General features: G+C 40.6%; 1 protein-coding gene across 2 annotated transcripts in view; it reads right to left on the bottom strand.

Annotated features, from left to right (window-relative positions):
• The window catches only part of LOC105917306 (F-box/WD repeat-containing protein 4), an 82,715-nt gene extending 61,660 nt beyond the window's left edge, over positions 1-21,055 (bottom strand). For both annotated transcript variants that reach the window (XM_036130674.1, XM_012852075.3), the window contains exons 1-5: positions 20,767-21,055; positions 15,849-15,944; positions 15,424-15,609; positions 4,191-4,323; positions 3,843-3,928 (exon numbers count right to left, since the gene is read on the bottom strand). In XM_036130674.1, coding sequence (XP_035986567.1) covers positions 3,843-3,928; positions 4,191-4,323; positions 15,424-15,609; positions 15,849-15,944; positions 20,767-20,951 — 686 coding nt within the window. In that variant the 5' untranslated portion in view covers positions 20,952-21,055. The remainder of the gene's footprint in view (positions 1-3,842; positions 3,929-4,190; positions 4,324-15,423; positions 15,610-15,848; positions 15,945-20,766) is intronic.
• Positions 21,056-21,642: the final 587 nt, after the last annotated feature.

The following is a 21,642-nucleotide window of genomic DNA, read 5'->3' on the forward strand; positions in this document are numbered from 1 at the left end:
ACTTTCCAATACATCAGGGAACTTCACCTGCGGTGCCTCACCTGCACCAGCCTTGCCATTTTAATGCACCAACAATGATCCTTATCAGACCTAGAGATGATATCTAGAGGAACAATCAGATGATGGGATGGAATTAGACGTGGGATGAAACACATGTTCAGCAGATGGGCCGCTACGCCTTTACATCATTGAGCAGATTATCCACTTAAGATTAATAATATCAACTGACACTAGGATGGATCCTCAAAGAAAAGAAAAATGTCTTATGTTTGATATGACGCATAGAATATGGAAAAGTGTTGTATATAAAGGAATTCATTTTCTTTATTCCCCAAAGTGAGGGCTAACCTAAAAAAGAACAGGAGGTGCTGATTTGAACAAAACTGTAAACAGACTTAAATGCCACGGTCCTATAATGCATCTATTTTCAACCTGAAAAATGACTTATTTTTAATCTTAATTTGCTTTCTACGGCACCCCTAAAGGGACATTGAAGGGAAATTTTTAAAAAGGTACTTTCTAGTGCCAGCAGAAAAAAATAACATTTTCTTATTTCCCTTCAATGTCCCTTTAGGGGCTCTGTAGATTTCTGATCTGTGAGGGTTCACATACAAGACAGAGCACAAATAGAAGAAAAGAGAGCAGGCTTTATGAATAGCAACAAAGTGGCATTGTGTCATCCTAGGCCTGTGTTACTTTAACCTGACTCTCGCCAGATCAATTTCGTTCAGCAGAGCTCCACACATCCATCTGTGATTGCTCCATTGGAAATGTATTTTAGGAGGGGCCTTATCAAAATCCTTAAACATGATTGGATATTGTCTGTCATCTTTACTGATGTGGTACTTCAACCACTCACATCGAAACCAGCCTGTAATGCTGCCGTTAGAGAAGATCAAGCTCTTGTCAAACCCATTCGAGAGAAGGGTGAACCATCGTTTCCACTAACAAAAGCCTTCAAAGCCATTCTCTAGTGTTCTTTTGAAGAATATTCGGTAGACTTGACAACACTGATGAAAGAGCAGCACCAATGTTACCGCTTGCTTCCTTGCTGCGAGCCGCCATTGTTGCCTGAATCAAAACAGTCGCTTCTCTGATACGTCAAACCTATGAAAATCCCACCCGGCGATCCTGATTGGCTTATCCATTTTATGTGGTATTGAAATCCCAATGGCAGTGATTCCAGATGGATGTGTGGAGCCGTGTGGAGCTCGGTGGAACAAGGGTAACTCAGCCTTTAGAAACATATATGTTGATAGATTTTTGACTGATATAAGAATATATATATTTAATTATATTTTAATAAACAAGTATAATTTAGTAGCTTATCAACTGCTACGTTTAATGATCCACCATATAAGGGACATTAGCCGTCACTACACAGGTCATACTGAAGCTCCAGTACTTATAAACATTTTACATTTCAGAGGGTTAATCAGTCTTATGGTGTCTAAGCTTATTCAACCTGGTAATATAACTAGACATTTGAATAAAAAGCTGAGGTGAATAATAACTAGTATTATTTAATGAACCACTTACATGGATAAGTTAGATGAGAGGATTTAATAAGTTCATCATTGAGCTAACACTTGGTTTCCTTAAGAGTTTTAATTAACCAGACCGCTGGGCAATGACAGATACAATGCAGGTGTCCATTAGAAAAATGCACTGGGCTGAGGCACAGTCCACTCTTTCAGCAACCCAATAAGTAAATTAATGGTGTGGATAATCTGACCCTTTTCTCAGATCTGAGAAGCTCTTTGAGGTTTAACCTAGGCAGACAGGCCATCATGCTTTTGGTCTGAGACACTAAATACTGTCTTGCGTTTAGGGTTAAAAGGTGTTAGGCTCTCCCTTAGGAAGTAGGGGAGGTTTTAGATATAAACATGAAAATATAACATAACTTGATAGGTCAAATTTATGACAACATTGTGCAGTACAATATGTAGATAATGAGTTGTATGTGAAGCATATACAGTTATATTTTTTTTTCAACACCTCAACAGATGAAATTTCTAAAAGTTAACTTCTACTTATATTTCCTTTTGACCTTAATGTTTCAGCTTAACAATCCTGTCAAAACTAGTAGCAGCCATGCAGGAGACACGGAGGGCCGACTGACCTCCATAAAACAACCAGCCCTACAGCTTCAGCAACAGCATAAGTTAATGGAGGATGGATTGATGCACTGTGAAAAACATGGAAAGGGTCCCTCAAACTATAATATAACTATATGGGCAAAAATCTGGTCCACTGTTCAAAGAACCAGCCAAAAGCTACTGGCCTACAGAGAGTAAACTTTCCCTGGTAAGGTGACAACTCTTTTTTTAATAACTGGATTTACCACCATGGTTTTCAAATCCACATGTCTAGTTCTTGCCATTTAAAAGGCTCATCAACCACAACGTCTCAGCAACGTCCAGAGCATTCACCATCGCAGGACGAGTCTCAACCACTCCTTCTACCCTGCAAAGTTCTTGCAACACTAGCTCCACCACAATAGACATAATGATTGGATTGAGCGGTTCCTCACTGGTAAATGGACTGAATTTATAGTGCTTTTCCAGTTATACTGACCCCTTAAAGGGCTGTACACTAGAGCCACATTCACCTCACTAACGTGCACACATTCATACACTGGAATCAAACCCACAACTCTCAGATTGCAAGACAACTACTCAACCCATCAACCATTTCCAGAATTTCTGGCATCAGGGAAATCAGGTAAACTTGATGGAGTGTGGGGAACCTCTGGACTACAGCCAGATGCCACCTGCTCCTTTGCTGTAGTAGCAGGTGTTTAAAAGGAGGATATGATTACAGTGCCGTGCATCCGTCTGGGAGTCAACATGGCTGAGAAATCAAAAGGAGCTCTACACTGCGACTACAAAGAATCTGGCTCATTTCCATTTGACTCATTACCTTTGTAGACACCTTTCAGTTGTTACTAAAATGATGACAGTGTGCCAGGAACAATTCTGAACATAAAGCTTACCATTTGCAGATGATCAAACCAGAAATGTAGTTTTTACAAAACAGTGCATCCTAACATGTGATCTTTTACAGAGAACAATTCTAGTGTTAATGGGAGTACAACGATAATAACTAACTTTATTGCAAACATTAGACACTACCAAGTCTTTAATACATTGTTATGGTTTCAAATGCTATATTGTTATCAACCCATAAAAAACAATTAAATCATGTGTATTATTTAAAAGAAAACATATACATGTATGAAAGGAGAGACAAACATTTAATCGGTCTTTACTTCCAGCTGGTATGCTGATAGAAGATGAGGAGTTGTATTTATCTATTGATGAATATATTGCTTTGTTATTCCAAAGAAAAAAGTAAAAAACAAAGCAACTGGACTTGTTTCCCGTAGTTGAAACTACGGGAAACAAGTCCAGTTGCTTTGTTTTTTACTTTTTTTTTGGAATGACCATGACCTGGATGACTGAGAATCTTCACCAGCATATTGCTTTGTTAAGCAAAATTATGTTAAGGGAAATAAAGGAAATGTTTAAAAATGAAAATGTTTTTTGTTTCCAGTATCAGTAAGAATCTGTCCTTCAAGATCATGACATGTTGACTCACCATCTGTCTAATGGAGGTCTCTTTCTCGTAAAAGGGAGTCAGTCTTTTCATACTCATCCCCCTCCCCCATGTAGAAAAATCAGCAATATGATGGTAGGAATAATAATAGTCAGGTGATGATCACTGACACTGGCTTGAATTTCAGCTGACCTGGGGCATAAATTAATCTTTAGTAGGTGATCTCTAAGGCCTGAGTTTGTTCCAAATCTAAGCCTAGCCAATTATCCTAAGGAAGCTCTTACCTTTGTGTGGGACTTATAGCAACAGACCAAACTCTGTCGAACATAGGAATTGTTGCTAAGGGGGAGTTGGAGGTCATGGTACACATCTAGAGAGACAAATGTCAGCAGTGACAATATTTTTATTAGTTATGGTAAAAGGAAGGACACCACAAATTCTTGGTTTACAGTATGAGGCAACATAAAAAATATTATCTAAACTATATATCTTACCAGAACTTAAAATGAGATAAAACATTTCAGTTGATCAAAATTTAGTGTGCATGTCAGTGATTAACTTAAAGTTACCATCATCATCTGATTCACCACATTAAAAAAATAAGAGCACAACAGGGGTACAAATGTTCTTACTCGAGCTGTTTGATCTCTTGATCCACTGATGATGAGTCCGTTTTTAGAATCCAGGCAGTTCACCTCCTGACTATGACCCGTTAACCCCAGTGACATGCGACTTCTTCTGCTGTGGACCATAATCCTTCCATCACTGAAAAAACAAGACAACTGTGTTTAAGAATTTTGGTGATTATTATAGTTCTAACATCTAAACAAGATAATCTTAGTTTTAGGGTGTATTCACTAGAACTGCACTTGTTTTTGTTTTGTTTGGTGCTGTTTACTTTCACGTCATACATTTTTCAAGTGAACTATAACATGTAACAGAGCCATGGATTTGACGATCGTTGCTTCCACTGGATACAAAAATGACTATTTTTGGTGTGTTAGCTCAGGCTGTACTTTTGTGCACATCCGTGCTGTTACTACAGTGGGAATATCATCCTGAATGTAAAGAGCAACTCACTCAATGAAGGTCTTGTGATGTAATATTTATGATTTTGGAGCAGAGTCGACGAATGCTTACAACAAGATGAAGGAGACTATGCACTCTGCATTCCCACAGTTGTGGCGTCAGCATTGCTAAGGGCTAATTTTTGCCTGATGTCCTGCAATGGTGGCTCATGGGTTGGGTCGGGTCGAGGCCGGTTTGTGTTCAGACCAGAAGCGAACCGCACCAGAGTTCATTTGGAAGCAGACCGAGACCACATCAAAAAGTGGGTCTTGGTCCTTTTGTTTGGGCCAGATCAGGTTTCCTTTGAGGCAAGGAATGTCCATCATCATTTGGCCAAGCAATCTGGACCATGCCAAGGAGTTACAAGAGCTGCTCATTTGGGGTGCTATCAGAAGAGGCTGCCAAGTATGAGCAGCAGGCAAGACAGAGACCCATCGACTGGTTGCGATGTATACATGGGATGTGTGCCGTGAAAGGTTATAGCTGCTGCTGAGGTAGTACAGACAATGTGCGAGGATTTAAAATGTTGGGATCACATACATGAATATGTTGCAATAAAAATCAAGTCACGCTAATATAGAAAACATTTATTGTGGCACTTAAAAATTCAGTTTTACAAGCCAGCACTATTAATAAACGTAATACCTTGAACGTCATACCTTGACATAAATCTGAGTGATTAGCTACAGAAATAAAATAATGGCAGCCAGGTTACCATTCAACAGACCTCAGCTAATAAATTCACACATAATTAAATCAACAGTCAGGTCTCCTAAACATATAGGCTTGAGGTTAAAATAAAAAGTGACCATAAAAGATACCGAAGACAAAAGCTTTGTCCGCTCTTACAAGACTCAGTCCTAAGTCTTGCAAAGTTGGGCGGACTAACAAAAAAACAATTATTTCAACTCAACTCAAAAAGGACAGCAGGACACAAACTATAAAAATAGAACTTTAAATTAATAAGTAGACACTACAAAGTACAATTAAAATTAATAACCATTAAAATACAATTCACAAAAACGTAACTCTATAACTTACCTGCGTGCAGCTAAATGAAATACAAGCACCTTCTTAAAATCCTGTGTTGCCAAACTGAGATATCCATAAACACAAAACATTAAAGTGGGACCTGCATTCAGTTTGAGAAACCACACAATCATGATGAAATGTGATTTCTTACCACTCACTCAATTGTCACAGGGCTCTGACAAACATTTCTGATTATGCCATGCCCACTCTTTTATCTGCTCCTCTTTCAATCAGAGGGGTAGAGCTTTAAATTGTGCTACTGGTTGCATCCATCCACTTCAAAGTGCATTGCCAACCTGACATTGAACTATAAAAACAAAACACTGCAATTCATACATTAAATTCAGAAAGCACAGGCTGGGTTTAATTGAATGCGTTATGGGCTCGACACACAGGGGGCGACAAATGACAACGACTAATGGCTTTCGTCGCCACCGCGGTAAAGACGCAACACACGGGGTGCAACAGTGACGGTAACGTTTCAAATCGCACTGTTGGATCGCTTGTTTCTTACAAATTTTATTGGTTATCAAATTTGAGGGCTTTTGATATTTTTAAAGCAGTCCGTGACCCACAATGATGAAGAGTCAGAAGATTTAGCAGGAACTGACTGAAATCTTGCTTTTATGTCAACTCTACAAAAGAAAAATACAACCGGGTTCATCCTATGTTACAGTCAAGGAAACAGCCTGGAGAATATCATAATTTTAAGAGCGAACCTCACAGCTGATTCAGATAAATGGCTGTAGTGCTTAGCAACAGCGACAAAAGTTGAACATTGTTCAACTTTGTTGTGTTGTGTCAAAAACCCCTGTGTGCATGCTCATGTGTATGAGGTGGAAATTTCACACGCACAAATTTTGCTGGTCGCTTGGCTGGAGAGCAAGTGATTGTCACCTCATCGCACAAGTTCCATAGGAAATGAATGGAGAGGGAGAGACGTTGCATAAGAGTGCTGCCCAGCAGTCCTCCCAGGGGATCTGCGAGACTCTCTTTGGACAATCTCGATGCCCCATGATTTTTATCATTTAAATCCTGCTGTGCTCTTCTGATCTCCAACCAGTTTTGAACAGTGTCTGTCAAATGCAACATGCAGGGATGTTTGATATTCCATGACTCAATCCTACATAGACAGATTTGTCAATTTGTCCTTGAGTTCCCATCAAAAAGTCCACTTGCAAATGAGGTTCCTGTCCAAACAGCATACGTCTAAGGCCTACCCGCAGGCTGGTTGACATGGTGTTAACTTCTCTACTTCCACAATGGATGACATGCTGGTGGGATTGAGGAGGTCTTGGAAGTATTCTGCCCACTGACCCATGACCCCGAGTTGAGGTTAGAAGCACACCATTCCCACAACAGTGTTGGTGCTGCACCGCTTTCCCTTCCTCAGATGCCGGATGGTGGACCACAATCGCATCGAAGCCGTATGGACGTCTTATCCATGGCCTCTCCAAATTCCTCTCACGTCTTAGTTTTTGCCTCAGCAACCATCCGAGCCGCTTGTTGCTTGGACTGCCGGTACTAATCAGCTGCTTGCAGGGTCCTACATGCCAAGAAAGCCGGATAGGACTCCTCCTTCAGCCTGACAGCATCCCTCACCACTGGTGTCCACCAGCGGGTTCAAGGGTTGCCACCACGGCATGCACCGACAACCTTGCGGCCACAGCGCCGACTAGTTGCCTCGACGATGGAGGCATGGAACATAGCCCACTCGGACTCAATCTCCCCCACCTTTCTCGGAGCATGTTCAAAGTTAAAGCTGCGACTCACGGGAGACTCTGTCAGATGTTTCCAGCAATCCCTCAAAATACGTTTTGCCTGACCAACATCATCGGAGCCAACTCACCACCAGGTAGTGGCCGGGGGATAGCTCCGCCTTTCTCTTCAACCGAGTGTCCAAGACAAGCAGCTGCAGGTCAGATAAAACAACAACAAAGTCAATCATTAAACTATGGCCTAGGGTGTCCTGGTGCCAAGAGCACATATGGAAACTCTTGTACTCTAACATGGTGTTTGTTATGGACAATCCATGATGAGCACAAAGGTCCAACAATAGAACACCGTTCGCGTTCAGATCAGGTGGGCTGTTCCTCACAACCACGCCCTCCAGGTCTCACTATCATTGCCCATGTTAGCGTTGAAGTCCCCCAGCAGAACAAGGAAGTTCCCAGGAGGGGCACTCTCCAGTACCCCCTCCAATGATTCCAAAAAGGGCAGGTAATCTGGACTGCCGTTTGGCGCATAAGCACAAACAACAGTTAAAACCAGTCCCTCCACATATGTGTATATGCGGAGGGAGGCCACCCTCTCATTCACTGGGGTAAACCCCAACACACAGGCACCAAGATGAGGGGCAACAAGTATGCCTATTCCTGCTCAGCGCCTCTTACCATGGGCAACTCCAGAGTGGAAGAACGTCCAACACCTCTCAAGAGACGGGTTCCAGAGCCAGAGCCATGCGTCAAGGTAAGTGCAACTATTTCTAGCTGGAACCTCTCAACCTCACACACCAGCTCAGGCTCCTTCCCCACCAGAGATCCCGAAAGTCAGCTTCTGAGGGACCAGACAAAGTGCAGCCCACAGACCCCTTATGAAGAAAAACAGATTTGGAAACAATGTTCCCTCACCCATAATTCTATACAAATTTATGTTAATCTGAGATTGATACAAAGGCACTCAGGGCAGGTTGTTCTTTAAATAAATAATTTAAATAATAAATTAGTCTTTCCACAAATACCAGAGAAACTGGTTACCGTTCTGGAATCCCCTATATCCTAGAAGGAAGTGTACAAGGCTATTTCAACACTTGCGACCTGTATCTGATCTTTTTATGACAGTCTGAACAACACAGATCGGATTTTTTCAAATGCGACCCAGGCCGCTTTGATATGTGGTCATGAATCCGATATGTATCTGATCTTTTCAAATGTGACCTGTGTCTGTACGGCCGGGTCGCATTTATCGGACCTGTACATCACCGATACTCGACAAACGTCACTATTCTGCGTCCTGCTATGCAGAAGCGGGAAGAAAGACGACACCCATAACGGACTACAAAGAGAAGAGCAGTCAATGGAGGGAAAGCTCCGGTTAGAAAATAAATTAATGACTGCAAAATGCGTTCCAGCATTATAATCCATGTTTACTTCTGAAAACACTGAGGACGCTTGCTACATGTGACGTCATTGTGTCCTCGAGTGTGCATGCTGGACACTTCAGTTGAACGCATTAAGTTCACACAGGAGATCACATACAAGTCACATATTTGGAAATGTGAACGGACATGCAAAAAAATCAGATTTCACAAAAAAATCGGAATCGAGCATTAAGACCTGCAGTGTGAACGTAGCCTTAGACAAAACCGGAATATTCTAGGACTAACCATTGGTAAAATGCAACACAAAATTCTGCTTTACACAAACGACGTCCTGTTAATCTTAACAGAACCAACTAAATCTCTACCAGCTGTGATCAAATGTATCCAAGACTTTTGGATACATTTGACCAATTATATGGAAATAATATTAACTCTTTAATAAAAGCACTCCAAGAAAATCTGACCAGATGGATGAAGCTCCCATTTGTCATGATTTGAGTTTTTGTTTATTTTTGCTTTTGGACTCTTATGGACTTTTCTCATTTTGCCTGTCACTTTCAGCCACCAGTCACTATCCTATCAGCTCAGTCCACCTCCAGCCACCACCCCACTCTAGATTATCTCCACCTGTTGCCACTTAGTTACTCAGCTCATCTGTTCACCAGCCTACTTATACCTGCCTCTGCCTACTCATATGTGCAAGAACGTCTCACTCTCTTCATCGTTTCTCGCCCAGTGTGTTGTGCTCTTCGCTACCAGATTGTTTATGAGCATACAGCTGGACTCTTCTGCTAGAGGATCTCTTGTATCTGCGTGCTGCAGCCCTGCCAGTTTCTCGGTGAGTCCCTGCCGTTTGTTCTGCCTGTTCTGATGGTTTTCCAGTTCACATGGCCTGTTTGGATCTGTCACCGCGTACATCTCCTAGTCGTCTGCTCATTCCTGCAAATCAGCACTTTCAACCAGGATTCTTCTGCCAAGTCTGCTACTGCTTGCCTGGCTGCCTCACCTTCTACTGCTCAACACTTTCAATAAACCTTTCAATCGTAACTCTGTGTTTGGCTGAATATCGGGTTCCCCTGCAGTAATTGTTACACCATTGTCATTTTTAAGAAGTTTTAATCTTATTAAGATGTCTGTACTGCCAAAAATAATACACTGCAAAAACGGATCTAAAAAAATTTTCTTAAACATAGTGCTTTTGTCCTTGATCTGAGCAGGTAAATATGATTATTTGCCAATGGAATTAGTATTTTGACCCCTAAATTAAGATAATTAGACATCCTGCACTTGAAATAAGATGATGGAGATGAATTCTTCCTATTTTAAGTGCACAAATCTTATTCTATTGGCAGATCATCTTAATTTTAAGAAAATTTTACTTATTTTTAGTTCCGTTTTTGCAGTGTTTACCCTATATCTATGCTATCTGTGAATTTAAAACCAGAAGATATCAAAGTAATAAATAAAGCTATGTTAGATTTTATTTGGTCTGGCAGGAAGCCTAAAATAAAAGAAGCGTCTCTGCAAATGGCAAATGAACAGGTAGGTGGAGCTTACCAAATATAGAAAACTACATTGCATTCTTTGGACTGAAATGTGCTATACAAACAAATTTGGCTTGCCTTACATACTGGCAATCCAGGCCAGAATCCTCTCCTCATGGATCAGTGGACTACCGACAATGGCCTTGGTTTGAGTTGTAATCAACGATATGTAAACCCATTTCCCCACTAAATCTGATAGGGAAATTACCAGGTATTGTTGAAGACAATTTACTGTTTAGAAATGTGATTTGGGCAAGGGGGAAATTTAAGACAATGTTTAAACGTCGCTCACTTCATATCTTATTAACATTGGATGACCCAGAACTCTTATCACAAAATGTGGGATTAAACTTCAAAAGCTGGCAGAGGTCAGGCATGAAAACAATATATGATTTTAACTGACAATAGAGGCTTTAAAACATTTGAATCTCTAAAATCTCAATATCAACTGCCAAGCATAAATTCTACATATATCTGCAGATCAGACGTGTGCTTAAAAAAGCCACTTAATTGAAGCTAATTTTTAAACTTTTCTAACAGGCTCTCACCTGTTAGAAAAGTTTTTGTTAGATCACAAAGCGCACAAGCATTTTATATCAACATTTTATAGTCTATATACAGCTTGAACATAGACAAAATTACATGGCTGAGAAAATCCTGGAGTACTTTTCTTAAAGCTAGGGTCGGTGATTTTTCTGGAAGTTTCCCTAATTCCCTTTTTGAATAACTGTGCATGTGCAAGACCATCTTACCTGCTCTTCCGCTCTTCAGGGGGATCGCGTGAAAAAAAAAATCTCCCAAATCCACTCTGGTCTTATTCAATTCTACTGAATTCTTTCTCTTCTTCTCATAAACATGAACGCAGTTGGCTTCTTGTGGCTCTCAGCCATGTTCAAAGTCTACGGTGAGAGCAGCAGAGCTACAATGAGTGGCTAACTGCTAACCTAGCCGCTAAGCTAACTGGATACATAAACACTAAAAGTGTGCATGCATAGCCAGCAAGAGAAAACTCAAAAGGAACGAGCACACACACTGGCGTTACGTGAGCGCGTCAGAATGATTGGCATGTGGGACAACTAATAGATAAGGCTATGCCCCCAAAACACGAGGGACCAAAGGGTGTGAGTATATAACGTCTATGGGTGAGAGCAGGAACAAAACTCCAACAATATCCATGCCTTTTGGACCGAACAGCAAAGCTTGGTTAGAGTTTTTACAGGCCTGCAGCTCCCACAGAGAATGATTATTTAAACCTCCTTTTTGTGAATACATAATGTGTTGACTACTTTCAGAATGGAAGGACCATTTTACCCAGTACAACAAAAAGTGTTTCTGAACAGGATTAACAACTATAACTTTAAAAGTGCGTAATACAAAATGATGTTTGGGATAAATTGTTACTGCTGCCATTCAGAATTTCAATATGCAACAGATACAAGGAATTGCAGTTTAACATACTACACAATGTCTATATTTTACCATACACTTACAGTAAATATAAAAAGGGAATCTCCCCAAACTGTCCTAAATGTAAGACCTGGATCGGAACAAGATTTCATTGTATGTGGGAATGTAAGTAACATCATTCAAACTTTCTGGACAGCGATATGTGTTACCATCAGTAAGGCAATAAGTAAGAAGGTGCCAGTAGATCCACTAATATGCTTGCTTGGAGGTGTTCCAGACTTGTTGATACAGCAGGAAGAAATTATATAAACTCTTCTAATGCTGGCAAGGAAAACTATCACGTTGAAGTGGATTGGACACAAGCCTCCATTCATCACCATATGGAAGTCAATGATCCTGGACATTCATGTTTGGATCAAAGTAGGATACTACATCAATGGAAGGATGATTATATTTCTGCAAAAATGGAAGAAACCATTGGAGGTTTTGGGACTGACATTTACCCGTGGATCTTCTGTGCATGATTGTAGAGATAAGTGGATCTATGCTAAGAGAAACGGACTCTTACTTACCTTGTTCGCATACGTGTCCAATGCTGCTAATATTTATGAGGGTTAATTTCCCTTCTTATTTTGATATACGAATGACCAGCTACGTTTCTATGTGTTGCTACACTTTTATTAAGCATCTTAAATAAAACATTTAAAAAAGAAAAAAAAGAAAAGAAAAAGATTATAGAACAAAAGACACAAACCAACGAATACTAAAGGATGAGTTTGACATACCCGATAGTACCAGGAAAGAAACAGACAATTCTTAATAGAGAATAAAAGAGACGAAACATAGAGTAAAGGAAGTGGAAGGAAAAAAATACCTGAGCAGAGTCAGGATCCAGTCACCCTCTTAGAGGCGGGCAACACAAATTACACTATTTGTGACGCAGAAGCAAATACAAAACGTTACCCCTCTAGGCTGAGGAAAAGGCTAAGTTACCTGAATGAATATGTAACGGGAAAAAGAAATCCATGACCAAATGCTGATAAATCTTGATTATTGCTACAGGCTTCAATGTGATGTGCCTTTAACATTTGAAGAAGCTTAATACTCAAAATAATGAAAAAAACGACTTTATGCTAAGATTTATGCCAAATCTAGCAGATTATTGTGTCTACACCAAGCAGACAGGAAAAGATAAAGTCATACTTGATGTATGGGTGGATGATTTGATCATCGCTGCTACTGATGAAAAAGTACTGAAAAGTGTCAAAGAGGTTCTTACTGTAAGGTTTAAAATGTAGATTTTGGAAAGCTGAAATATTTTCTTGGGATTGATTTTGAACAGAGTGAAAACTGTGTAAAAATGTCTCAAAAAAGATTGTAAAGAAAATACTCCAGAGGTTTGATATGCAGGTCAGTAAACCTAGAGCTATGCCTTGTGAACAAAAACTGGACCATAATGATGATGCAGAAAGAATGGACAATGTCACAAAATATAGAGAAGCTGTCAGCAGCCTTATTTATTTGACTACTTGTACAAGGTCTGACTTAAGCTTCGTAGTGAGTAAGCTGTCACAGTACTTTGCAGAATCTACAGAGCAGCAATGGACTACTGTGAAACGTGTTGCGATATCGCAAAGGCTCTTCTGAAAAAGAACTGTTACAAAAAATGCGAAGATGAGAATCTCGGCTCACATGCATACAGTGATGCTGACAGGGGAGCTGATGTCAATGATCACCGTAGTACAACTGGCTATTGTATTAGTTTGTCTAAAAGGGGACCATTGGTTTCATGGAAAACTAAAAAGCAGCCCACAGTCACATTATCCACCTGTGAAGCTGAATATATGGCTTTAGCCGCAACCATTCAGTAGTGTTTACATTTGATGCAACTACTAAAGACCTCAAGATCTATCTTGGGTCTTGTTCACGAATGAGGGGAAGATGGAGCGGGAGATCGACAGGTGGATCGGTGCGGCGTCTGCTGTGAAGCGGGCGCTGTACCGATCCGTTGTAGTGAAGAGGGAGCTGAGCCAAAAGGCGAAGCTCTCGATTTACCGGTCGATCTACGTTCCTACCCTCATCTATGGTCACGAGCTTTGGGTCGTGACCAAAAGAACGAGATCCCGGATACAAGCGGCTGAAATGAGTTTTCTCCGTAGTGTGTCTGGGCTCTCCCTTAGAGATAAGGTGAGGAGCTCAGTCATCCGTGGAGGACTCAGAGTAGAGCCGCTGCTCCTCCACGTTGAGAGGAGCCAGTTGAGGTGGCTCGGGCATCTGGTCAGGATGCCTCCTGGACGCCTCCCTGGTGAGGTGTTCCGGGCACGTCCCAACGGGAGGAGGCCCAGGGGAAGACCCAGGACACGCTGGAGGGACTATGTCTCCCGGCTGGCCTGGGAACGCCTTGGGATTCCTCCTGAGGAGCTGGCCCAAGTGGCTGGGGAGAGGGACGTCTGGGCCTCCCTACTGAAGCTGCTACCCCCGCGACCCGACCCCGGATAAGCGGAAGGCGATGGATGGATGGGCAATTACTTAAAAGTATTGCCAGCTTTTCATTTTAATCAGTCAATAAATATACACTAGAAACGTAATATGCACGTACAACGCACGTATTTACACTATGCAACGCCTTATATTCTAATTTCAGACACGTATACGCCCTAAACGGGAAAACAACATCCTGTCTCAAAGTTCACTTCCGAAAGTATCCCAAAATAATAGCCGAGTCTCAGTTCGTCCACAAGAAGGTAGAAGTCACCTTGTTGTTGATGCTGTGGATTGATAGGATGCACTCATTTTTTTCTGAGCTCTCTGCCTTTTCTCTTGCAACAGTTCATCAACTAGAGGAAGGAAAGCCAAGATGAGCCTGTCTATGACATTGGAAGATTGGATTGCTCAAATGAATCTCAATTGTCCAACCTCCCAGAAAAGGTTGGCAGCTTCCTGCCAAGCTGAACATACTGTACACTACGGGGTTGTCTCTCTTGGTTGGTCCATAGGTTCCTCCTGGTGTTGAGGGACTTTCCATGGTTCTCAGATCCCTCAGTTCAACTATCGCCAGCTTTTCAGTATCCTCTTTAGAAGACATGGTGGTAACTCACAGGATGAAGCTGTCCTTGCAATAACAAAAATAAAAAATAACTGCCACTCCCCCAATTAAAACTGCCAGAACGCCAAAAAATGCTGTGAAACAAGTTACTCAGGAGTTTAAGTATATTGGTGTCTTGTTCCCGAATGATGGCCAGATGGAAACGGGAGATGGACAGACAGACAGACTGGGGCTTCATCTGGAGTGAAGCGGTCGTTTCTCTGGATCATCTATATAAAGAAAGCTGAGCCAAAAGGCAAAGCTCTCTATTACCAATCGGGAGAGTGAGCAGAAGAGTTTAGCTTGGGACAGGAATGTGTGGGTTAACCTCCTGATTCTATTGCTGCTGCAACTTGGGTAAACTGGAGAGAGTGGATGAATGGATGATTTTTTTTGTGTGTTTTGTCCATGTTTTATGCATAGCCAAAGCCATCGTCTTGGCGTTTTACAGTCTAAAAAATGTTTGCCATAAGCACCAATACAGATTACATTACAGAAGAAAATGTCTGGGCTTAAGAAGTAGTTCAAGTTAAAACTGGTTACATTTTCACCAAATAATTACACAATGGCTAATCCAAGTGGTCTTTGTCAAATAAAGCCTTAAAGAGGCCATATGGTGTAAGAGCTACCTTCCGCCACTGATCAAGTGAGAGTCTGTGAGGACAAAGCGACAGACATCGCCCTTGTGGCCCGAAAAGATTTCCACTGGGTTTCGCTGGAGTCTCCTGGAGTCATGGTGCAGAGGGTATGCTCCAATTTTAGCAGCCTGAGACAAGTACAGCACATCTTCATCTAACTGTAACCATGGCAACAGCCTAAAGACAAGGTGGAGAAAGATAAAAATACACAGATTTATGAAAAATACTTGTAGCTTACTTCTTTGACATAAACATTCACATCAAGCACTTGCAAAAGGGATGACTCTAAAGACTTTCTATAAGCAACAACAATTACTCTCACATTCGGTACATTACAGAATACAGTTATTCAGGCTTTAGGTGGTGTGTAGAAAAAGATGGTCAGCGTTGCAGACTGAAAGAAAGTGTTCACATACTTTGTTTTCCATCTGAGAAGAATCCACCTTTTGCAAACTCCCTTGTACCAGTTCTGAGCTGTCCTCACTCTCTCCTTCAGCGGGATATTAGGATATCTGCACAGATAAAAATAGCTGACTATCAAACAATTCAATTCCATTTTATTTATATAGTGCCAATTCATGAAACATGTCATCTCAAGGCACTTTACAAAGTCAAATTCAATCATATTACAGATTGGTCAAAAATTTCCTATATAAGGGAACCAGTTGATTGCTTCAAAGTCCCAACAAGCAGCATTCACTCCTGGAGCTCATACTGAGCATGCATGAAGCGACAGCGGAAAGAAAAACTCCCCATTAACGGGAAGGAAAACCTCCAGCAGAACCGGGCTCAGTATGAACGGTCATCTGCCTCAACCGACTGGGGGTTAGAGAAGACAGAGCAGAGACACAACAAGAGAGACAAAAAGCACAGAAGCACACATTGATCCAGTAATCTGTTCTACATTAGATGATAATAGCTGGTGATCTGTCTTCCCTGGATGATGTCACAGTTAACAGAATGCCAGACCAGGTGTACCTACTATGAAGAAAAAAGAGAGAACAAAAAGTTAAAAGCTGAAATGACGACAAGTAATGCATAATTGAAGAACAGTAGAACTCAGTAGAGTGAGAGAAATAGATCCTGATGTCCTCCAGTAGCCTAAGCCTATAGCAGTAAAACTATAAAGGTAGCTCAGGGTAACATGAGCCACTCTAACTATAAGCTTTGTCAAAAAGAAAAGTTTTAAGCCTAGTCTTAAAAGTAGACAGGGTGTCTGCCTCACAGACCAAAACTGGGAGTTGGTTCCACAGGAGAGGAGCCTGATAGCTAAAGGATCTGCCTCCCATTCTACTTTTAGAGACTCTAGGAACCACCAGCAGACCTGCAGTCTGAGAGCGAAGTGCTCTGTTAGGAACATACGGGGTAATCAGAGCTCTGATATATGATGGAGCTTGATTATTAAGGGCTTTATACATTAGAAGAAGAATTTTAAATTCTATTCTTGATTTAACAGGAAGCCAATGAAGGGATGCTAAAATTGGAAAAATATGATCCCTCTTGATTTTCATCAGAACTTATGCTGCAGCATTTTAGATCAGCTGAAGACTTTGAACTGCATTTTGTGGACTTCCTGATAGTAAAGAATTACAATAGTCCAGCCTTGAAGTAACAAATGCATGGACTAGTTTTTCAGCATCACCCCTGGACAGAATGTTTCTAATTTTGGCGATATTATTGAGGTGAAAAAAGGAAACTCTGGAAACCTGTTTAATATGGGATTTAAATGACATGTCTTGGTCAAAAATAACATCATGAATTTTTACTTTATTACCAGAGGCCAAGTTAATGCCATCCAGATTAAGTGATTGACACATCGGTTAAAAAGGCTGAATGTTGTATGGCTAACTAGGACAATGATCCAAGTATGATGCTTTCAAATATTTGAACCCATTTTAGAAAAAAAAACCTGGAAACCTTCTTACAAACAGACCTTTAACGAGGTGTGATAACATTTAAGTAAAAAAAAATTTTTAAATATCAGTTGACCTATATTCTACAGATAGAAACTCTAAATCACATCTGTGTCCAAACTTGAAAAATAATTAAAATGTATTGCATTTATCACATTCTTGCAAAAAGCCTTACTGTTGTTGCCGAGGATCTCTAAGGCTTATTCCAGGCCTAGGGCAGAATTGGATTTTGTAAAATATACAATTCATTGCAGAAGTATTCACATCCATATAACTTTTCCACATTTTGTCACACTAAAACCACAGACTACATAGTGTTTTTTTTCATAATGTACAATATTTTAAAAATAAACATCAAAAAAGTGTGGTGTGCATTCTGTATATAGCTCCTTTTAGCTCCCCTAAATAAAATTCATTGCGACCAGCATCAGAGTCTGACACCAGCTATTCTGTTTCTGGCCTCAGAGGTTCTTCAGAGGACATTAGAGAGCAACCTCTATAATGAAAACCGAGAAACCCCAGCAGACGGGTCAGGGAGAAAGTTCTGGTCTAGGCTAAAGCTGGGCCAGGTTTTACTACAACATCCCAAGCTTTGAACGTCTCCCAGAGCTCTGATTATTCCATCACCAGAGCCCGGAGAGAGGATGCACTTGCTGCTGACCTATCAAGACATTGAGATCCACCTAAACTGACAGACAAGACAATGAGAGCATTAACCAGAGAAGATGCCAGGAAGCTCATGACAACTCTGGAGGAGCTGCAGAGATGCACAGCTCAGGTGGGGAAACCTGTCAACTGTTATTTTTGTACATAAATCTGGCCTTTAGGAAAGTCTTATGAAAAAAGCCACATGAAGTCACTACCAAAGTTTGGCTTAGATCAGTGCATGTGTTAGAATGGCCTAGTCAAAGTCCAGACCTTAAACCGACTCAGGATCTGTGAAGAGATGTAAAACCTGATATTCACAAAGGTTCTCGAAGCAGCCGGAGCAAAACAGGTTGAGACAGACTCCAAAGACCTTCAACCAAAGGTGTTTCTACAGAAATATTGACTAGATGATGCTGAAGTAAATTCTATTCATATAGCACCTTTCTAAGACAGTAGTCACAAGGTGCTTCACAGTATAACTACAGGTAAAGTAGCCTTTAAAAACGTGTTAAAACAACATAACATCTGTCATAGCAGCCCAGGGACCACTGAGGCTAAAATACTTGTTTAAAAAAGAATGACTTAAGTTTCTTTTTGGAAGTATCACTAGAGTCCAGTGATCACAGGTAGTATGGGAGTTTTTCGGGAATATAGGGTCATACGTTTTAGTTTTACTGGTAAACATTTGTAAAATCATGCCTCCTTTTCCTTTCGCTCTGCAGTTATGCAGAACTGTGTGAAGGTCTGTCAAATTAAATCCCCGTAAAAAAGGTTTGTGGTTGAAATGTGTCAAATGTATGAATTCTTTTGCAAGACACTGCACAGCTCACAAAAAAGAAAATCTAAAAACCAACTGGTATTAGAGCACATTATTGAAGATACATTTTCTTTCTATTTTTCCTAGCAGGATGTAATAAATATGATCTGCTCTTTACTGATTTTAAAAATATTTAAATGTGATGTCTACAAAACAGATTCCACATTGGTATTTATTAAAAAAAGAATGAAGCCAACATGAAGAAAATTTGTGAAAAAACATGAATTACCCCCTTGGTGATTAAGAGGTTAAGTAGCAGTGAGGCATTACGATATAATAAAATTAACAGTGAGCAGCGTTAGAGATCAAAGTTTGAAACAAAATCTCTGTCTTTAAATAATAAGAAGGGAGACAGCAACGGAGAAGCAATTGCGGCCGCCCAGGGTTATAATAATCTGAAGTCCTCCATCCACTCAGTGCTAAATATTCCATGTAAGCGCAGAGGGGTCAGAACTAAGTTGGCAGAAAGGTGCAGCACACATTTAGCCTAACAACGCTACTCAGCTCTGTTATACTCCTGTTGCTTTCCCAAAGACCCATGATGGCCAGGATGGTGAACCTCTCCTGTGGGGCAGGGACGAAAAAACCAACACCAGTACTGAAAAAAAAAAAAAAAAAACTGCACGCGAAATGCTCGCAAAGTGGGTGGAGCCGAGTAGAACCAGGCCAAATGGAGCAGGTGGGAAAGGACAGCCCACATGAAAGTATGTTTTCATTCTGATAACAGTGAGCTGCTTTGGGACCCAGGGAGAGAAAGCTCTCCTCAGATATCATCTGTTATGTGGTCATTTGCCAACAACAGACTCTTATTAAATGTTACTTGGCTACAAATATTATTAAAAGTAGCAAAAAGTATAAAGTAACAATGTAATATGTCTGTTCCACTGCCACTTCATACACATGCACTTTTAGCATCTTTGCAGCAGACACACACGTGGCTGAAAGTGGCCCTTGGTCATTTTTTAGCCTTTGTAGTTTTGAATTTATTTATTTTTTACACCCAATTGTTAGGTGAAGGTAGGAAATGGTGATAAATGACAAATAGTGGACATAAATCTATTTATGTCCACTAGCAACATGTATCTGATTTGAAAACTGATAGAAAGTCATTTTAAAATAATGTATCTCCATAACCAATGACAATGTTTAAGTTGATGGGTTTGATATGGTTTGTTTACTGAGGAGAATCAGAATGAGAGGGCATGAAAGGCAGTGGCAAGGTATGAAACTGGGATATGGATCGTTGAATTGACCCAAAGAGGTCTTTGTTTTGGTGAGATGTGGCAAAGGTGTTGAGTTGAAAGCTTGAGGCTGTGACCTGTTTTCTTTTTAACCTGTTCAGAAAAAAAATGTATTTCAGTTTTAGCTATTAAAATCAAAACAAAACTTTTTAGCTGTGAAATAAGAGAGGCATGTCACTTTTGAAAAGAAAAAAAATAAACAGAACAAGAACCCTCCCACAGGGAACCCACAGTTATGATCAGAGGTTCTAGCTTCACAGGTTGATAGATTTCCACACAGGAAGGTGAATTAGTTAAAGACACATTGTACATGTGTAGGTCTCCTCAGGGGGATCAGAAGACATCATTTCACTATAGTTGTGACCCACATTTTGTGGTGCAAAACCAGATAAACAGGTGATCTGTGCTGTGGTTCTACCTCTGTTGCCTGCATTTATGTCTACAGACACGGTAGCCCACATGTTAAATGGTCAATTTGTTCCAGGTTTTGATATCTGAACGATAAAGGGCGTCCTGTGCCTGCTGCCAAAACTCAGGGGAGGTAATTCCGCTTCAACACAACTTGCTTTGAATTTATTTCTGTACACTGCGGTTCTGCAACCGATCAAATCAAAGCTGCGTGTCCACGCAGAATCAGGATGAATGCTCAGCTGCGAAAGTAATCCTGACAACAGAGGGGAAATAAAAGCAGCTGTTTTCTCATGTGTTTCCTTACATGTCCGTCCCGTTCCGGGTGATCCCGCTGTTTAAACAGCCATGTGCAATCTTCCTCCAGACAGCGTCCCTGTTTACAAAACCATGCATACTTTTACAAACTTGACAAAGTCGACTGAGAGATCTGTGATCCAAATGAGACAAGATGTGGTAGAGCACATCCTCCGGGAGCTGGGTGAGCAGCATGGCGGCAGGACGCGCTCTGCCTGCAGCAGGGCTCCGTGGTCAGCTGAGTATGTACCGGTGTTACACCGAGCACACAGGCGGCCATGTTCCACACAGCACAAGAAAACAGGAAGACATTCTGCGGCCGCGCAGTGACGTCATGACGCACGAGGCGCTGCCAAAAGAGATATGCAAAGTGTGATACCTGTACAGCTAAAACAAGTCTTAAGTTTATTGAAAGGGAAAGTAAATGGAATTTTAAAGGAACTGAAAAAAGTAGATGTAGAAGTGTGCTGATGGAAAGATGTAATTCAGTTTAGGGTGTTAGTTTGTGGAATGATCTTGACAGTGAGGTGAAGCACTCAAATTCTTTTTTTATTTTTAAAAGAAATTTGAAATTTATTTTTGATGAAGCGTTATATTAGTGATTAAGATGATGTTTTGTTATGCGTCTTGGTGTTTTGAGTGGATCTTGTCCGTGTGTTACCAATAGACCTCTAAGTTTGTTATTTCTATTTTTGTTTTGTTTTTTTGTGAATAGGGGCAAACATTATAAGTAAATACTTCTTTTTGCTCCTTTTCATTCAGATTTTTTTTAACCTTTTTTTCAATGAGGGTTGTTTTGTTGTGCGTTTTTTAAATGAATTAAATAAAAATAAATAAATAAAATAAAAGTTATTTATTGAGATTTATTTGCAATTAGATTGTCCAA

This window comes from Fundulus heteroclitus, unplaced genomic scaffold (assembly GCF_011125445.2).
Source record: "Fundulus heteroclitus isolate FHET01 unplaced genomic scaffold, MU-UCD_Fhet_4.1 scaffold_37, whole genome shotgun sequence".
Lineage (NCBI taxonomy): Eukaryota > Metazoa > Chordata > Actinopteri > Cyprinodontiformes > Fundulidae > Fundulus > Fundulus heteroclitus.